We start from the raw sequence: 19,178 nt of genomic DNA, 5'->3' as shown, positions 1-19,178 counted from the left end.
GAGTTCCAGAAAATTACTTTCCAGAAAACAAACATAGCTAAAAGGAAAATATTTTTCTGAAAACTAACTAAAATTTTTTTTGATTGGAAAATATTTTTTTTTGAACAGAAAATATTTTTTTTACTGAAAAATAATTTTTATTAATTAAAAAATAATTTTTATTAATCAATAATAAATAAATACAAAATAATTTAAAACATAATGTTTTCAAATTACTTTGTAGAAAACAAATATATCCTAGAAATTACAAACAGCCCAGCGGGCTGCACAGCACTGAGCGCAATAAAGTGAACACCGATGGTCATTTTGGCGCTCAAATCCGAGAGCGCGTGAGACGCACCGATCATTCCTTTCCGATATATATCCACATGCATACATAGAAGAGAAAGTGTGGTTTTTCGAAGAATCAAAGTTTGGGTAGAGGTATGGCGGACGCTCATCTCTTTAATAATATCTCTCTGGGAGGCCGTGGAGGCACCGTAAGTTCTCTTACCATCTCTCTCTTAACTAATAATCGAAACCATTTTGAAACCCTAGCTTGTTCGAACCCTGTCTTTTTTCTTTTGATTTTTCTTTCTTTCGATTCTGTGTTTTGAAACCCTAATTTTTATTCTAATGCCTACTTTGCTTCTGTTTTAGGTTTGAAAATCAGGTGTTTAGATTGTGGTTCTTGAAACCCTAATTAGTTGCCTAATTCTTATTTGTTTCAGTAAATGAACTAGGTATGAATAATTGTAACAAGTGACAAAAATTAAGAAAAAAAGGTTTACGGTTTAGGTTGGATTGGTTGCTGAGTAAAGTTAGGAGGGAGGCATCAAATAGTAGTTTTATAATAGCCATTTATTAAATTTATACCATAATTTAGTCAAGATGATACGTTGGCTACCTCGATTTGTTGTTCAGTTTCTGATCAGGTTTTTTGATTGTTAATACCGGATGCATGGTTGTTTAGACATTTGTGGTTTCTTGTTGAGTTCATCGCATTGATGCCTTAACTTTTTGAAATGTCTTATGAATTTTGGAGTCTATTGTTTTTTCCTTTTTTGGGAATGGAGATGCAAGATAAAGAAACAGAAATATATGAGATTCTCATTGTCAAATGCAGAACCCTGGACAACTTAAGATATCTTCAGGGGGGATCCTATGGAAGAAACAAGGGGGTGGTAAGGCTGTTGAAGTTGATAGAACTGATATTGTTGGAGTGACATGGATGAAGGTCCCAAGGACAAATCAACTCAGTGTTCTAATCAAAGGTGGGCCCTGGTACAAGTTTACTGGATTTCGTGATCAGGTTTTTCTCCAATCTCCTTGTTATCTTATTTAAAAGTTGGAACTTGTTTGTGCATTTGTCTTCATGTTAGAGTTCGTGTATTCTATTTTAATGAAATCAATTTAATTTATGCCTATACTTTCTAGCTTTGAATATTTTGATTCCTTTTATAACTTAGAATATCCCTAACACTATGGCTTCTTGAACTTCTTTTTATATAGTTCGTGGGTCTCTTAAATGATCACAATATTCCAGTGCTTGTTAGTGAAAGTTCATTAGTCTCCACTGTACTGAAGTTTTCAGTCTTTATTTCTTCTTCTTATAAGTTTGATGTTTACAGTTTGCGATGCGTTTTCTTACTTTGTTCCATCCATTGCTGGCCATGTAGGACCTATCTACCTTGACCAATTTTTTCCAAAGCCATGGAATAACACCAGAAGAGAAGCAGCTTTCAGTCAGTGGCCGTAACTGGGGAGAAGTGGACTTAAATGGTGGGTGACTTTTTTTGACTTGCCTAGTTGCTGGACCCATTAGTTTTTTTTTTCTTTCTTTATATTATTACCTTTGTTGTTTATGATAGAGAGGTGTTTCTTTAGTTGTACAACCCATTCTTTTATTCTCTCCTTGTCATGCTGTTAACTCACACCTTCCTAATGTTTGTAGGAAATATGCTTACATTTTTGGTTGGATCGAAGCAAGCATTCGAGGTGTCTTTGGCGGATGTTTCACAAACACAAATGCAAGGGAAAAATGATGTCATCTTGGAGTTCCATGTGGATGATACTACTGGAGCAAATGAGGTGGGTCTATTGATGTTGTTTGTCCTTTCTGCAGTACAAGCCATATGGCTACATTTCATGCATCTGGGTCCACTACAGAGTTATCTATTTTGCTTACCCCACTGGAATTACAATCTGGATCGCAGTGATCCCAATCATGATGTGTTTGTGATCCAGATCATGAAAATTGGCGATAACAACCAATTTTAAACATGGTAGAATATAATGCAAATACTGAATATTTGTTTTTGTTACACTTGACTATATATTTACCAGTTTACATTTAAATATAGGAGTAAACATGTAAAACCTTAATAAATTTGGAAATACATTTAAATATATATTTGCTAATTGGAATAAAAAAGGTAGCATATATAGTTTGCATATTTTGTTAGCTAAAACAAAAGAAATGGAGATAATTTTGTACAGCTTTGTGCCTGGAGAAGATCAAGGGTTTTTTTGGGAAGAGATAATCTGAATGCTATTTTCAATTACTTCTATACTCTGATTGAATTAGAAAGCAACACACGGCATGATTATCTTAGCAAACCAATCTAATGGTCAATAACTGAAGGGATATTTATAAATTTCTAAATTTTCATGCAGCCTTCAACATATTAGAATATAATGCAAAATATTACTTCTAAAAATGAATCTTGACCTGAACTAGCAAACCAAGTAAGCCTACTCCGCTTCATACTGCGTTTCGGGAGCGGTATGGAACTGAATTCCCAAATCATGCACCATAATGTACTGCATCTAGGTAACATTGGTCAATAATCCAGAGTTATCTGCAGGGGCACCTGTATTATGTTCATGTTTTGTTCATTTCTGAATTGCATTAAGTAGCCAGTAGGAAATAATGGTTCTGCATTCATATTTTCTTGTTTAGGAGTGATGGGATCAATTTGTAATCATATTATGTTATGTTTACAGAAAGATTCATTGATGGAGCTAAGTTTTCACATACCTAATAACAATACGCAATATATTGGTGATGAAAATCATCCTCCTGCTCAGGTGAGTTTCTTCCTTCTTTTTACCACTGTCTACATCCTCCTGCTCAGGTGAGTTTCTTCCTTTTTACCACTGTCTACTTGTGTCTGCCTTGTGTCTGCTGATTTCTTGTCAATTGATTTTGTGTTAGGTTTTCCGTGACCAAATTGTGCAAAGGGCAGATGTTGGTGCTGGAGGTGAAGAAGCTGTTGTTACATTTGAGGGTATCGCAATCCTCACACCAAGGTAGAAATTTTAGACCCCAACCCACACAGACACATGCATGCTCACTCATGTACTCTCATGCACAAACATAACTCATCCATGTCACATGCTGGTTCTTTAATGTGACTCTTTTCAATGAATTTATAACTTGTAAAACCATTTTTCAATTTAGGGGTCGGTACAGTGTTGAACTGCATTTGTCTTTCTTGCGGCTCCAAGGACAGGCTAATGATTTCAAAATTCAGTACAGCAGCGTTGTCCGCCTCTTTTTGCTTCCAAAGGTTTGCTTTTATTACCTCTCCACTTATATATGCATGTGTATATGTACATTTATCCTCTTCTCTCTATGCTATTCACATAATGATTTCTTTAGTGTGTCGGTGTGATTTCAATCCTTTTCATGGCAAACTGATGATGAATGGAATCTCATGCAATCTTGATATATATATTTTTTGTGTGTGCAGTATAACCAGCCACACACCTTTGTTGTTGTGACTCTTGATCCACCTATCCGCAAAGGGCAAACTCTGTATCCACACATCGTGTTGCAGGTATTGTTGATTGTATTACATTTGAACATCAGTGTTTTGTTTTTTTTTTTCATATGATTTGGCTACCATTCATTATTCTATTTTGTACAGTTCGACACTGACTTTGTAGTTCAAAGCAACTTGTCAATGAGTGAAGATCTTTTGTATACAAAGTACAAGGACAAGTTGGAACCATCCTATAAGGTAGTAACCTAGTTACATTCTGATGTGATTATGTTTCACGTGTTATTCATTTTCTTTTCTTTTCTTTTGTTCTTTTTTCTGAAGGTAATAGCATCTGTTGGGACATAGTTGATAAATTAATCTTAGGATGGAAGTTATATAAAATTTGTTTGTGTTGTGGATAAATAGGGGCTTATTCATGAAGTGTTCACCACTGTAATGCGTGGATTGTCTGCTGCCAAAGTTACTAGACCAGGAAAATTCCGTAGTTGTCAAGATGGTTATGCTGTGAAATCATCATTGAAAGCTGAAGATGGAGTCCTGTACCCACTCGAAAAGAGCTTCTTCTTCTTACCCAAACCTCCGACACTCATTCTTCATGAGGAGGTATAGTTCAGCAAACTATAATGTGTTCCTGATTTGTTCATTAAAATGCATTTGATATACTTCAATTGGATTTTGACATGATTATTTTAATTCTTCTTCCTGTTTCTTCATACTAGATTGACTATGTGGAATTTGAGAGGCATGCTGCTGGTGGCTCAAATATGCATTACTTTGATCTTCTTATAAGACTTAAAACAGAACAAGAGCATCTTTTTCGGAACATCCAGAGGAATGAATATCATAATCTTTTTGACTTCATAAGGTTGGTTTGTTATCATCCAACAGTTTGAGTCTACTTTCCATTTTCAATAGCTTTACCTTTCATTTAACCATGCAGTGGGAAGGGCTTGAAAATTATGAACCTGGGAGATATGCAAACCGCTAAAGGAGTGGCTGCTGTTCTTCAGAATGATGACGATGATGCTGTCGATCCACATCTTGCACGCATTAGGAATGAAGCTGGTGATGATGAGAGTGATGACGAGGCAAGTTCTTTTATTTTCTTATAATTTTGTGCTGCATTTCCCACAAGCTTATGGCTGCTGAATTTTAATTGGTAGGGTTAATTTCATGTATATAGATAGCATTTTCTGCACCCCTCTTGTTTCCATTATATTTCCCACAGTTTTTTGTGTGTCCATCCTGTTTGAGATCTAATAGTCATTTTGCATTTATGCAACGAAATCTAAGCATGGTGATGTTGCAGGATGAAGATTTTGTTGCTGGGAAGGATGATGGAGGTTCTCCTACAGATGACTCTGGAGACGGAGAATCTGATGCCAGTGAAAGTGGTGATGAGAAAGAGGCAAGCCTTTCAATTCACTCGACCTGCATGCTCTATTGAAGAGAATTTGATATATGGTCATGTGTTTGAATTTATATATTCATTGAATGGCCCAATTGCAGAACCCAACAAAAAAGGATTTTAAAAGGGAGGCTTCATCTTCTAAGGCAACTACGAAGAGGAAAAGCAGAGATGGAGAGGAAAGCCAAAAGAAGAGGAAACCCAAAAAGAAGAAGGATCCTAATGCACCAAAGAGGTCGAAATCTGCTTACGTGTTCTTCTCGCAAGTGGAAAGGGAGGTGGGTTAATTGCTGTTCCATTGTGATTTCTGATTAGGATTTGTTCATCGCTGTTTTGGGTATGCTAACTATATTATTATGATTGACAAAAGAATGTGAGGAAGAGTAACCCAGGAATTGTGTTCGGGGAGATTACAAAAGCACTTGCTGAAAAGTGGAATGCTATGTCAGGTCTGCATTCTTTTCAGTTCACTAATTTGTGGCGATTCCGTTATCTTTTACTACAAGCATATCTCACCATTTGGTTTTTTACCTGCTTGAATGCAGCGGAGGAGAAGGAACCGTACGAAGAAATGGCACGAAATGATAAAAAGCGGTACAAATTACAAGTCAATGACTACAAGAACCCACAACCAATGATGGTAGACTCTGGAAACGAGTCTGACAGTTGAATAGATAGAAGCCCTATGTTCTAAGACTTGTCATATGTATTAGGGCTTGGTCGGCACTTCACCCGTCTTTATACAATTTTAGTGAAGTCTAACACTCAATTCTATGTCTCCAAGGTGCCTTGTTTGTTGCAGCTCTTTGCATTAAAGCAAATAGTGGTCTGTTGCGGAGCTACTCGTTAGAGATTGTAGGAGCTGGATTTTGCTCCATAAATATCTAAATCCATTTCTCGCTTCTGAGTTCAGCCCAGTTGGATGGCGTTACAAGAGTTGTTTCTCCACCCGGCAGGTATATCCGGTGCGTACCTTATGCTTGTTTGGTTTTTTTTTTTTTTGAAAAACTAAAATCTAAACTTAGACAATAAAATCTATTTTCACTTGTAAAATTATGAAATTATAAATAGTGTTAAAACTTCAAATTCATGTGTAAAACTATAAAATTCCTCTTATGAATTATGAGATCGAAGTTCATAAATTATATTGAAAAACAAAATTAGAACTCCACAAAATCAAAAAGGAAAAGAAAGAAAAATAGGTTAAAAAATAAACTTGGTGGGAGTTGGAGAGAATTGATTTGATCAGCTTGGATGGCATTAGAAATTCAAGTCATCCTTGCTATTCATTCTCTAGTTGATTGTTACTCGGGATCGAATGTCTTATTCATGCTTTTTAAAGTTTTTGATTTGAAGAAATGAAATGCTCAAAGAAGTGAGAATTATTCTGTTTTCACAAGGAGAACAAATGTAAGAGTCTTTCACATGGAGGGGAGAATAAAAGCAATGATTGAGATTATAGTTTTGAAATCTGACCTCAGATCTGACTCGGTTGTTAGATTAATTTACAAGTAATTTCATTAACTAGGGTTAATTATTTTGTTCAAAATTATATTGTTTGTTTTTTAATTAAAAAATTCCTTGAAGTTGTCATGATTTTATTGGTCTCGTTTTGTCATCTAAGATAGTCCGTTGCAACTTTCTGAGATTTGATGTGGTGTGTCGTAACTTTTTTTTTTTTACCCTCGTGCATGTTTTCAAACTCTTAAGAAACTACAAAAAACTCAAAAATATATTTTTTTTAAAAAATTATTAAATTTTTTATAATTAAATTATTCCGTGAACTTTTTAATACTTTTAGGATTTTTGCATATTTTATTTTAGTTTCAATCAAGAAAAATATGATGAAGAGAAAAATATTAGAAAGAAAATGAGAGAAAATAAGTAATGTATGAGACTTGGGATGTTCTTGACCCCATTTTGTCTTAATCTAATTATACACTTAGAATTTTTCTTAGATAAAGCCCAAACACCCTAAGTAAGGTGTTGCCGTAAAAGTTTTCCTATAAATTCATCAATTACACAAAATAAGGAAAATACACCTAAGAATACATAAAAAAATAAATAATAAATAACACTCATCCTTCCATCTTTCTCAAAAATTCCAGCCACCCAAACACCTAAAAAAACCCCAAAACCACTTTTAATCCTCAAATAAATAGTTTTGAAACAGTCTTATATTATTATTTTTATTATTTCACCTCGCAAGATAAGTTATACAAAGTCTAATATAAAAAAACTATAAAACCTTAAGGTTGTAAAATAAAAGTTTGTAAATATATAAATATTAAACCAATAAATAATGATGTTTAATTTATCTTAACAAGGCATTTTAAATATAGAAAAGTTTTTAAAGAAAACCTAGAATTTATATAAATTTTAATCTAAGCATTTAAAAATATAATTAATTGTAAATATGCTTTCAACACAATAATAATAATAAAATACTAACAATGTATAATAAATATATATTAAAACTCACAATTGATATAAAATAAATTAAAAATCAAGAATTATTTAATATTAATTTATCTAATTTATTTAATAAAAACAAATTTCCAACAATTAAGACTTCACTTTGATATCTTTCTTTTCCTATGTGATGTGATTCCCCCGCGCGCCTCTCATGTAGTCTATTTATAACTCACATTTGCTTATCTTTTTAACTCAAATTGCTTCTCCTTATATTAATCTTTTTTGGTGCTGTATTTTATCTCCCATTCTCCTCCTGATCCCCTCTCGCAATTGTACAGGACTTAAACTCCTATGTTTAATTTTGTTATTTTTTTAATCATCATTTCACTCCACATTTTTATTTCATTTTGATTTTTTTTTTTGAAATATGACTTAAATAGAGGGTAAAAATAGGTAATGATACATCTTACAAGAAATACATGTGTTAGACATATTTCAAGGAAACCATAAGCAATTCATACCAATTTATATTATAAAGTTTGATATTCTCATTTTTGAAATAAAACAAGGATATTTAATCTTGTAAAACTGGATATTTACTCTGTTATTTTTGCTAAATTTGTAAAACAAGGATATTTAATCTTGTAAAACTAGATATTTACTCGGTTATTTTTGCTAAATTTATTTATCAAAATAATTTTTTTATTTAATCAAACAATAATAAAAATAAATTTTATTTAATTAAACAATAATAGAAATAAAACATACATTAAATTGATTAAATAAAATAAAAGAAAAAAAATATTATACATGGTAAGTCTTTTTAGAAATATATTAAACATATATTAGAAATATTATATGAAAGTAAGTCTTTTTTTTTAAAAAAAAAATATAAAGTTCATCTATACAAAATAAGAAAAAATTATAAATGAATAAGAAAAACCTCCTAAAAAATTAAATGCATTACCAAAATATAACAATAATTAAAAAGAGGCTTTTTAAATAAAATAAAAAAGAGAAATAATATTAAGAAAAAAACATATAAAAATAAGATTTAATTAAAAAAAAAAAAAGCCAAGCGCTGCTAATCTTAGCAACCAAGGTCAACCTATCTAGTTCAATTTAATTAAGGCCCATGTTATCGAGCTTTTATTTGTTTTTTGCTACACATGGGATGGATGATTTTTTTTACCCAAAATACATATAAAACACTTTAGAAATCAACCCAAAATACATATAAAACACTTTAGAAACCATGATAAACTTATCTATGGCCTTAAAAAACCATTTCAAAAATTGAAATCAAGCCTAAACAAAAAATCAAACTGAGCTTAGATTTTTTTTTTTTACGAACTTTAAAGGTGAAAAAATACATAATATGAACTCTCCTCATTAAATGAAACCATTCAACATGAACATTAACTGTTTTGATAACCTAAATCGATGTCAATGATATTTTTCTTTTTATTGTACTGAAATTCAGTAACCTTTCTCTTTCCTCTCTTAACAAGGGATTAAAGATAAAAATAAATAAATTTTTGTACCAAAATTGAATGGAAAAAGTATTGAGGTATTGAAATTATATAATTTGTGTAATGATTAAAGTTTAAGAATTAAAATGTATATTTTTTGAAACTTTTGGCACACCATCCATGTTTGATGTCTTTTTCATTCTAGTCCCCTTTCTTTCATTTTTATCATTGAATAATAAATCAATGGTAATTGACCTTGAATTAAGGTGAAATCATACAAAATAAAACTTTGAAAACCAAAATGAATTCTTAAAAAGTATCATTGAACAATGTCGGCTCCACAGTGAAATGCTCATATGTTGTAGATTATAGGTAACTAGTTATGAATTCTTTGGCAGGCCTTCATGACTAAGCTCTTATTTATTCTGTACTTAGGGTGGATGATATATTGTTCATCCTGATTTTTTTGAAAATAAATCAGATAATGCGTTGTCTGATCTAACCTAAAAAATTAAAGTCTAAGTTGTTTTTACCGAAAAACCCGTTTTCAACTTAGTTTGACTCAAAATATCTATAAAACATCTTAAAAATAATGATAAACCTATTCATGGCCTAAAAAAACTGAAAAACCGTTCTAAAAACAAAAATCAACTTAAAATAAAAAATCAACTCGAGATCAATTTGATTTTTTTTCATGAAATTTAAAGGTAAAAAACACCTAATATGAATTTTTTTCATCAAAAAGAATCTTTTGATATAAATATTGTTTGTTTTGGTGATCTAAATAAATACCAACGACGTATTTTTCTCTTTATCGTTAGAACATGTGTGATTTCTCTTTCTCCTCTCTCAAATACCAACGACGTATTTTTCTCTTTATCATTAGAACATGTGTGATTTCTTTTTCTCCTCTCTCAACCAGAGACTAAAAAATAATAAAAATAAACTTTTATATCAAAATAATTTTAAAAAATATTAAGATATGAAAATTATATAATTTGCATTATTTTTAAGCTTAAGGGTACCAAAGTATATCTTTTTCAAAACTTATTGCATGCCATCCATGTTTGATTTTTTTTATTTATATTTAGGTTTCTTTTTTTAATCCTACTATTTTATAAAAAATCAAAATTAATTGGTATTTAATTAATACTAAATCAAAAATAAAAAAAATAAAAAAAATTGCATAATTCATGATTTCATGTGAGAAATCCATGCCTTTTAATTTTATTGATGGTCACGGTCCCAAACAACATCTAGACGACAGGCATAGACAACGCCGCGTCGCGCTTATATAATTATCAAGAAAAAAATAAAATCAGCCAGAAATTAAACAGAAGGGAATTAATTAAATCCATCCATTTTTCACTTCCAGACAGATCTAAAAGGCACGAACAAGCAGCAGCAGCATCATCATTAAAAGATAAATAAATAAATTAGAAAACAACAAGAAAAGCAACGTTAAAATTGTTCTCATTCACATATCCTTGGTGGTTAAGTTGAAGGTTCCATAGGTGGTATGAAATTATTTTCTTAACATTTTCTACCCGATTTGCAATCAAGTGCCCCAGCAAAGAGTGTCATCCTTGTAGCAAGGGAACCGGGTTTGGCTGTGATCATGAACTTCTTATGAGGTCTCTTGGTTCTAGGTTTTCCTGATTCAATGAAGAAGGCTCCATTCATCATTAGATCATTCTCTGATCTCCATGTCCATGTTTTCCATTCAGACTCCGGCGCATAGTCCCTCTTCGTCACCTGCGCATATTGCATGCCGTGAGGTTACATGATATCAATATTAAAAATCGAAACTGTATAATTAGTTAACATTTACCTGTTTCAGATGAAGTTCAGGTGGTGCGATGAAGCGGTTACCCTGGCTGACAATGGTAGGGTGTTTGCTACCACCAATAGCATACATGCGCCAGTGAGTGTAGTCATTGTTAACAACGTGGAAGAAACCCCATCGGCATCTTGGCATTCTCTGTACCAGTCCCTGACCAAAATGGTTGAACGCAACCGTGACTTGCATAAGCTCATCGCCTGAGAAGCTGTCACTTGCACCCAACAAGATGGCCTGCATGCATGCACTCGCGCATCAATTTCAATATCATGAAATCATCACATGATGGACATTGATTGATTAATTAAAATGATCATCATCGATAGCTAGCTTACATCATTGTGGTGGGTGAAGTGGGAATTTGAAATGGTTATTGCTGTGGATCCCATAATCGCATCAATGAGACCATCGGTGCAGCGAGACATGGAAACGTGATCGATCCAAATATTGCTGGATCCGAAGATGGAAATTCCATCTCCATCACTGTTGGTCCTGATCCCATAGTGCCCCACAGAATCCCTAATATTGCCACCGCTAGTAGCAACAATGTGATGGATCCGAATTCCATGAATGATTACGTTCTGGATGAATTGTATTGTGATTCCAGCACCATAAGCAATGTGTATATGGTGTCCACGCCCATCAATTGTCTTATGGCTAGTCATAATCAGCTCTTTCGACAACCTAATGTTCATGTTCTTTGAAAATATGATCCACAATGGCTCCTTTTGGATCACAGCATGTCGCAAAGTCCCTGGTTTTGGGTTCATGACGTCGTCGTCCGAATTTTCGGTAACCACATATACCCTTCCTTTCAATCCTCCAGTTGCCCTACGCCCAAAACCAAGTGCACATTTTGCCAGACGCTTACGGTTTCTAGCCCAGTTCCTCCTGCACCTCCAGCACTTGTCAATTGGGTTCGTCACCTTGCATGGACCTAGGTATTTTTTCTTTCCTTGCTTCAGGTTCCTTCTAGTGCTATTTGCGAGCAGTTCAAAGCCAGCATCATTACCATCATCATCGAAGTCCACAAGAGTGCTGTTCGCGCTCCCAAAATCATCAACAATGTCCGATTTTAAACTGCTGTTTCTTGCAAGAGCGTACCTGCATGCCCCAGTGAAAAAAATTGTAACAATCAGCTTTCTATGATATCATATCGATCAAGTTCCTATATATATATGGTGTGCGCGTGTCCATAAAAAAAACATAGAAAGAGAGAAATGTCATGGCATTGTGTGATATTATCAATGAAATGGAGAGAAGGACGTTGAGGAATATTTATCACTTGTTAACTTCAAAGTTAAAATCATCGGTTGCATCTTCCGGGTTGGGTACGTAGGAGTTCAAGGTCACCTTCTTTGCTTCCTCTGCTCGTTTTTGCCACACTTCGTCGAAGAAGGCGATGTCTGCCAACAGAGCAGGAATCAATGTCGCAAGAGTAATAGCAAAGATCAGCTTGGCCTTACCCACTGCCATTTTGCTTTGTATGTATAATTGAAAGTTAGCAGGTTATGACCGAAAGTGTTATTGGACCTAGGTCCGTACGTAATAGGTCAAGGTCTACGGTTGAACCGGATGGCGCGGTGGGCTCGCAAGTTCTTGTATGGGTTCAGACCGAACTAGACCACAAAAAAATTGAACCTAGGTGAATCTTTAAGCCATCTGCATGTCTTGGTTTTGGCTTTACGAATAGAACACTCGGGTTTGAGGTTGTGGGCATGCTTAAATACTACCCCAAAAGACGTTGGGCATCTAAAATTAGAAGCGTAGAGAATGGGAAACCACATTCTAATAACGGTTGACAGAACAAAAATCAACCACCATGGAGAATTAATGGTCTAAAATCAAACCCCTAATTAATGCCACCATGCAAGCCGTCTTCTTTTCTTCTTCTTTTTTGACTCCTTTTTTCCCCTTTATTAGTATATTTTGATCAGATATATATATATATATATTACAATCTCCTTGTAAGTTGCTCGAGTTAATAGAGAAGCAATCTGCATCCCCGGCTCCTTAACACATCCATCCTGTAAACACGTCTTAGTTACACACACATTGAGCACGGATCGATTAATTAGTTATACGACAGCATTCTCTAGCTATATATAGCCGTAGCATTTGTTATGAACTACGACCATAAGAATTCTAGCTAACATATTCGCCATGCATGCATCGATAGCCTTTAAGAAATCATGTTATTTATCAGCTAGCTAATATATCTACACGTGCAATTCTGCGTCAAATATGAAAGTCTCAGTAGCGTTCCAGAAGACAATTCAGAAACATGGAGGTCCATTCAGAGTCTAGCATGGTTGCAAAAGGAAAGGGACTTGGTCAATTAAGCCACTTAAATTATTGACTCAAGGTCTAAGAGAAGTAAAAGCATTAGAAGGGTTCGGCATATAGAATCTATATAGGAGATGTAACAGCCCGGCTTTAGCAGAAACTAAACTAAGCACAGCGTAAGCGGCATTGGCACTTCTCAAGGAGGAAAAGAAAGCAAACGTACTAAGCTTTACCTCAGTTTCTCTGATGATTGCTTTAGGAAAAGGTTAACGCAGCCCTTTCGATAAAGCTCTACCAGTCCACAAAAGAAGGACAGCACTAGGCAATAAACATACATGTCTGGAGAGATTTTTCAATTCAGTTTGCGTAGTAATTTATACAATATAATTAATGTTAATCTGCCTTAATTATTTCTAAATACATATAATATATTTTTTACCAAGTCTGAAAACGTACTGTCCTTAATTCAGATTGCATAACAGTGCAGCAACTAATGATTCTTCCACATGCTCCTTGAAGGCCTTTTCTTTTTTAATAGGAAAACAATGCAAATGCAGAATTACATCAAGGCGCATTCCTAATATCACACAGAATCTCAAGAATATTGCGAATGTTATCTCCTAAATTGCATGCTCTGATTGGTGGGAACACACACGCACACTCTTTGCTATAGACATCATAAGAAAAAAAAAACTCCATAATCGTTCGTAGGCCGAAAGGTGAAAAAGCTAGCTAGCAAACAGCATAATCTTAACGTACCTAGACTTTACTTAGGGAAGGAGAGATGTCTGGCCAAAGCTTGCACGACTCTTGGCGGGCATCGGCGTGTATGATAACTAAATGTAGAAACGTGATGCACAACTATATAAATTATATTTTAAAGCTTTATTTAGTAGATTGATATTTGGCGTGAAGATGATTTTTAAATAAAGTATTGGAGCCTTCTTAATCAAGTAGTTATGAATTCAAACATTTCCATCTTACTTTATTTGTTACAAAATTAAAAATAAAATAATTTGCCTAATTTGGGTCCGAATTAAGCATGCAGCTGCTGCTATGCTGTTGTGACGAAGAAGGTGAAGCAATAATTAGCCTTTCCTGATGTTTAGACCATAACATTTAACAAGTTATATAAAAAGAACTGCCTGAATTTAAGAGATTTTCAGGCAAATATATAATTATATGCAGGAAATTATCAATAAATATTACAACTTGATAGTATATATAATATGAAGAAATTGAAAGTCCGATAAAAGAAAAGAAATATTTCAGAGCATAAAATTCTTGGTATTTAGCAAAAGCCGCATAAGATCCTTTTTGCCTATCATTTAAGCCAAAGTATAATAATGTACGGAATTCTTAGCGAGTCGCCAGCAGGCATGCGTGTGTGTGCGTGCGTCAGTTTTGTGCCAAGAAGCCATGGATGGATGGCACAAGGATGCATAAGAAGAATTGGCAAAATTTCTGGTAAAAAAGACAACATGGAGAAAGAGGGACGATGCATAGGTCTTTGCTGGCAGGATTTCAAATTCATAAAAGAGAAATCCCCGCAACACTTATTCTCTCGCTTTTGACCGTATTTAGCAAATCCTTCCTCACCACTGTCAGAAACACAGTGCTTCAATTACTTCCCTTGCAATTCACTTCTTTATTCCTCTCCTCCCCTAAGCCTGAACATGGAAACAACTATCATAAGCCAAGAATAGCTGGGCAAATACCATCTACTTTCTAGATTATGTGGCCAAGATGAAAATCCTCAATACACTGGAAAAAAAAAACAAAAGAAATCGTAAATGAGCTTTGTTGAGGATTAGAGGCGATCAGGTTCAAGATGGAGTAATTAAGAAAAAACAAAGGAAATGAATTTTCTTTTTGCTCTTTGAGATCAAGTTTTGGGAATTAAAGCTTAATGAGCAAGATTTAGAGTTTGTGTCAGCCTCTACAAAGCCCTTCTTTGCCTAAAGAACCAAAGGGCCTAAAGACATAACAAGATGGAAGTAGGAATCTATCTTTTGACTCTTAAGACACAAGTACCCTGAGCTTTCACTAACAAGAAAGATTCCCGTAATTGTATGATGATCCTTTCTACATATGACACTTAACCAGCACAACAGGAAGAACAAAGTATACATATATTACAGGGAATTCCATCAAATACACACTGTAGAGGTACAAGTAATTATTAAAACTGAGGCACTTAGCTGAAGGGTATAATAATCAGGAATGTAAAAGTGCAGACACCATGTTAAGCTAAGGTCATTATGGGAATTGGGAAAGACTTTCTAATGAGGCTTCTATCAGAACAGTTGATGCCAACACAACTTTTCATGATCTGACAAAGCAACCATGAGAGAGCATATAAAAAGAGATTAGTTACGAAGGATTCTCGCCGAGAAGAAAACATAAAGCAGTACATATCACAATCCTTGAACCACTGGTTGTCATGATTTCCACAGCTGATGTCTATCATGTGGTGGCAGCCACAGTCCCATTATATTTTGCCATGATATTGGCCTACATCTCTGTGAGGTGGTGGAAGCTCTTTACACCAGATCAGTGTGCAGGCATAAACACGTTTGTTGCTAAATTCTCAATCCCGTTATTATCATTCCAAGTCATCTCTAGTATCAATCCCTACAAAATGAACCTGAAACTTATATTTGCCGACTTTCTTCAAAAACTACTTGCCCTTTTAGTACTGACAGCACTCGCCAAAATCAGCTCTCGCGGGCGGTTGAATTGGATCATCACTGGTCTCTCCCTGTCGACATTGCCCAACACTTTGATCCTGGGCCTTCCCCTTCTGAGGGCTATGTACGGAGCCGAGGCAGAGCCACTTCTTTCGCAGATAGTTGGCTTGCAAAGCCTGATTTGGTACAATTTGTTGCTGTTTCTGTTTGAGCTCAATGCCACCAAGGAAGCCACTGTGGCACCATCTTCAGAAACTACAGGTATTTGTGTTTCCTTCATAAATAACAATGATACTAATACTAATCCAAAGCATGAGCAGCACCAGATGCACATGGATCACTACTAGACTCTCATTTAACTCTAAGATAATGAGTAGTACGTATTTCAATTCCAATCCTGTTCTGTCAACTTAATTTAATTAAATATATAGGAGTAGGAGATAGCCCAAGTGGGTCCCGTAAACGTTCCTCCTCTCTGCCCATTTCTTTTGTTTATGAACGTTCCTTCTGTCCAATTGCACAAATGTGAAGCTCATCAACATTTGCCTGGAATAACTCATAATATATGGTTGGCTAAGGTGTGCTACCGCCTGTTAATTAAATACGGTGGTAATTACTTGTAAGCTGTCTGATTGGTGATCATGCAAACATCATGTGCCGGTGCACCATTGTTTCTATATATATATATATATATATATGTATGTATGTATGTATGTATGTATGTATTTTATTTAATGTCTTCCACATATGGTTTCATGTCTATGTTAAGGAGATCAAGAGACTCTTCAAGAATCACAATACAAAGAAGGAGAGGAAGTGCAAAGCAGAACAAGAAGGAAGGTTAAAACCATGCTCATTCTTTTGACGGTGGGGAAGAAGCTAATGAGAAACCCAAATTTTTATGCTACCATGGTGGCTCTTATTTGGGCAAGTATACACTTCAGGTACATCTGCAAAAGCATCAGACACATAAAGTTTGGCATTACAATTGATGAGATCATACATGAGATGATAGCTTGTTGACGAATTATGATTAAGTAGCTGTTCTTCCTTTAATTACTCGAGTTGAGGCCACGTTTATCTGTTTTAGGTGGGGAGTGAAATTGCCGGATATTGTTGATAAATCCATAGCGATATTGTCAACAGGAGGGCTTGGTATGGCAATGTTCAGCTTAGGTATGACTATATATCATCAACAAATTAACATCCCATCATGAGTTCCCGTCACTAGAATTCTCATTCCATCCAAACACTCAACAGGTCTATTTATGGCATTGCGGCCCAGAATAATATCATGTGGAATCCGAATGGCTGTGGTCGCCATGGCAGTGAAGTTCATCGTGGGGCCTGCCCTGATGGCAGTCGCTTCCTTTGCCGTTAGACTGGAGGGCACGGTGCTTAGAGTGGCAATTGTGCAGGTACATAAGTTTTGTTTCATTTGGTCAATTATTAGGATACTGGGTCGTTGAACAGTGTGTTTCTTAGTGCAGGCAGCTCTTCCTCAAGGGATCGTTCCGTTCGTCTTCGCAAAAGAGTACAACGTTCATCCAGATACGTTGAGCACAGGGTAACTAATGCTTCACTGCATTCATATATTCAACATCCACCTTGTCTTCTTTCCTTTTTCCTGAGAATACTACATGTTTGTTCTGTGTTTCAGGGTGATATTTGGCATGCTCATTGCCATGCCAATAGCCCTGGCCTACTACTCCCTGTTAGCACTGTAAATCCAATGGGATTTACACAAGAAAACTGGAGAAACAGTGAGTTTTCAACCAATACATGCATGCCCGCACAGTTCAGGAAAGGATCAAAGTGTTGAAGATGTACAAGTCTCATCCAGTTTGTTCAATTTTCTTGGACATGTCAAGAACACATTAATCTACCAATTAGACAAAGTTGTCAAAGCTAGTCTAATTATGCATTATAAACTATTAACTGCTTTCATTTGTGATTAACAGAGAGGAAAACAAAACCTAAACGATTCTGAGAAAATTAATGGGTGGACATATCTGCTACCTTTTTTTTTTCCCTCCATTGTAAAGATATATCCCTCTGACCATATCTAAATCTCTCTTGTATATGGAATCTTAAGATGGTTATTTATAAGAAGTTATTTTTCTTGCATCTCCTTTTCAAGATTGATATCTTTGATGATAATATGATTATGTTAATTATAAAATATGACATAAGATTAATGCTAGTAGTATATCAATGTAAACTTTAATATATATATACATGTGCTCAAATAAAGTTACTAGCTTGAAATGGTTTAGTGGATGTATTAAGATTACTAATGTATCGTGCAAGAATATGAGAATGATTATTTTTTAAAGTATTTTTTTATTTAAAAATATATTAAAGTAATATTTTTTTTATTTTAATTTTTTTTTTGATATCAACACATAAAAAAGATCTAAAAATATAAATAAAATTAATTTAAAGTAAAAAAAACAAGTTTTTAGTGACTAATGTTTAATCCAAGCACTCCATCATGAATTATAATTTAATCTTTATAGTTATCAAAGTAATTAATTAGCCGGTCCACTATAAAAAATAATTAAACAGTCCATTGATCAATGTTGATCATGCATGCCAACCATGAGACTACATCTTCTCCCTTTTCATAGAGCAAAGAAAAAGATTAATTGAGAGGAAGAAGGTGGACTCGAGGAAAGGACTAGATATTAATGGATCTTAAATTATGAGGATTTAATTTAGTTTCTGAAACCACAAGGACTGGGTTATAAATTGATCTTTATTCTTCATGCATCATGTCACATACTCCCACTTTATAGAGTGCTTTCATTCAGATATCACTGCTTTCTTCCTTCTTTTTATAGCGAGCGTGGAAATAAAGCTATGACCTCTTCCTGTTTGCAAACGCGGAAATATTTAAATAATTCACTACATACATACATACATACATACATACAGGTTTTTAGGTTTTGCCAGGGCCCCGCCAGCCCAGACATAACCGTTTAAACGATAGACAGCTAACGTTTTGAAAGGGAGATAATGATTATTTTTAAAGTATTTTTTATATTAATATATATAAAAAATTTAAAATATTAAAAGATAATTTAAAGTAAAAAAATTATTATTTTTTAAATAACTTTGTAAAAAAAAAAAAAACTGGCTGTAAATAACAAAAACCTCCTTTAAGGGCTGCTATTAATATGAATCTTGGGAGAGACGAAAAAATCTATGTTTATTTTTTGTTTTGTTATTATTCTGATTGACTGAAAGCCTTGGACAACGGGTTACGAAAATATGAACGAGCATCGCAAATCAACGGCT

General features: G+C 34.4%; 3 protein-coding genes across 3 annotated transcripts; 2 read left to right on the top strand and 1 right to left on the bottom strand.

The window, feature by feature from the left end:
- Window positions 1–254: 254 nt before the first annotated feature.
- LOC105111422 (FACT complex subunit SSRP1-like) lies at window positions 255–6,157 on the top strand. The gene is made up of 16 exons (XM_011006766.1): window positions 255–479; window positions 1,106–1,291; window positions 1,659–1,761; window positions 1,934–2,070; window positions 2,986–3,069; window positions 3,197–3,291; window positions 3,443–3,551; window positions 3,735–3,821; window positions 3,912–4,004; window positions 4,173–4,370; window positions 4,487–4,632; window positions 4,708–4,855; window positions 5,077–5,175; window positions 5,277–5,453; window positions 5,546–5,624; window positions 5,721–6,157. The coding sequence occupies exons 1-16, from the start codon at window positions 426–428 to the stop codon at window positions 5,843–5,845; spliced, it is 1,920 nt and encodes a 639-aa protein (XP_011005068.1). The 5' UTR covers window positions 255–425; the 3' UTR covers window positions 5,846–6,157.
- Window positions 6,158–10,595: 4,438 nt separating this feature from the next.
- On the bottom strand, window positions 10,596–12,378 carry LOC105111421 (probable pectate lyase P59). The gene is made up of 4 exons (XM_011006765.1): window positions 12,188–12,378; window positions 11,238–11,940; window positions 10,894–11,136; window positions 10,596–10,817 (listed from the first exon to the last, which is right to left on the bottom strand). The coding sequence occupies exons 1-4, from the start codon at window positions 12,376–12,378 to the stop codon at window positions 10,596–10,598; spliced, it is 1,359 nt and encodes a 452-aa protein (XP_011005067.1).
- A 3,137-nt stretch (window positions 12,379–15,515) lies between these two features.
- On the top strand, window positions 15,516–17,984 carry LOC105111420 (putative auxin efflux carrier component 5). Its single transcript, XM_011006763.1, has 6 exons — window positions 15,516–16,139; window positions 16,648–16,822; window positions 16,969–17,054; window positions 17,139–17,296; window positions 17,369–17,445; window positions 17,539–17,984. Exons 1-6 carry the CDS (start codon window positions 15,632–15,634, stop codon window positions 17,603–17,605), a joined length of 1,071 nt encoding a protein of 356 aa, XP_011005065.1. The 5' UTR covers window positions 15,516–15,631; the 3' UTR covers window positions 17,606–17,984.
- The last annotated feature ends 1,194 nt before the right edge of the window (window positions 17,985–19,178 follow it).

This window comes from Populus euphratica, unplaced genomic scaffold (assembly GCF_000495115.2).
Source record: "Populus euphratica unplaced genomic scaffold, PopEup_1.0 scaffold383.1, whole genome shotgun sequence".
NCBI lineage: Eukaryota > Viridiplantae > Streptophyta > Magnoliopsida > Malpighiales > Salicaceae > Populus > Populus euphratica.
Note: the sequence above shows the minus strand (reverse complement) of the source record. Positions and strands in the feature narration are given on the sequence as shown.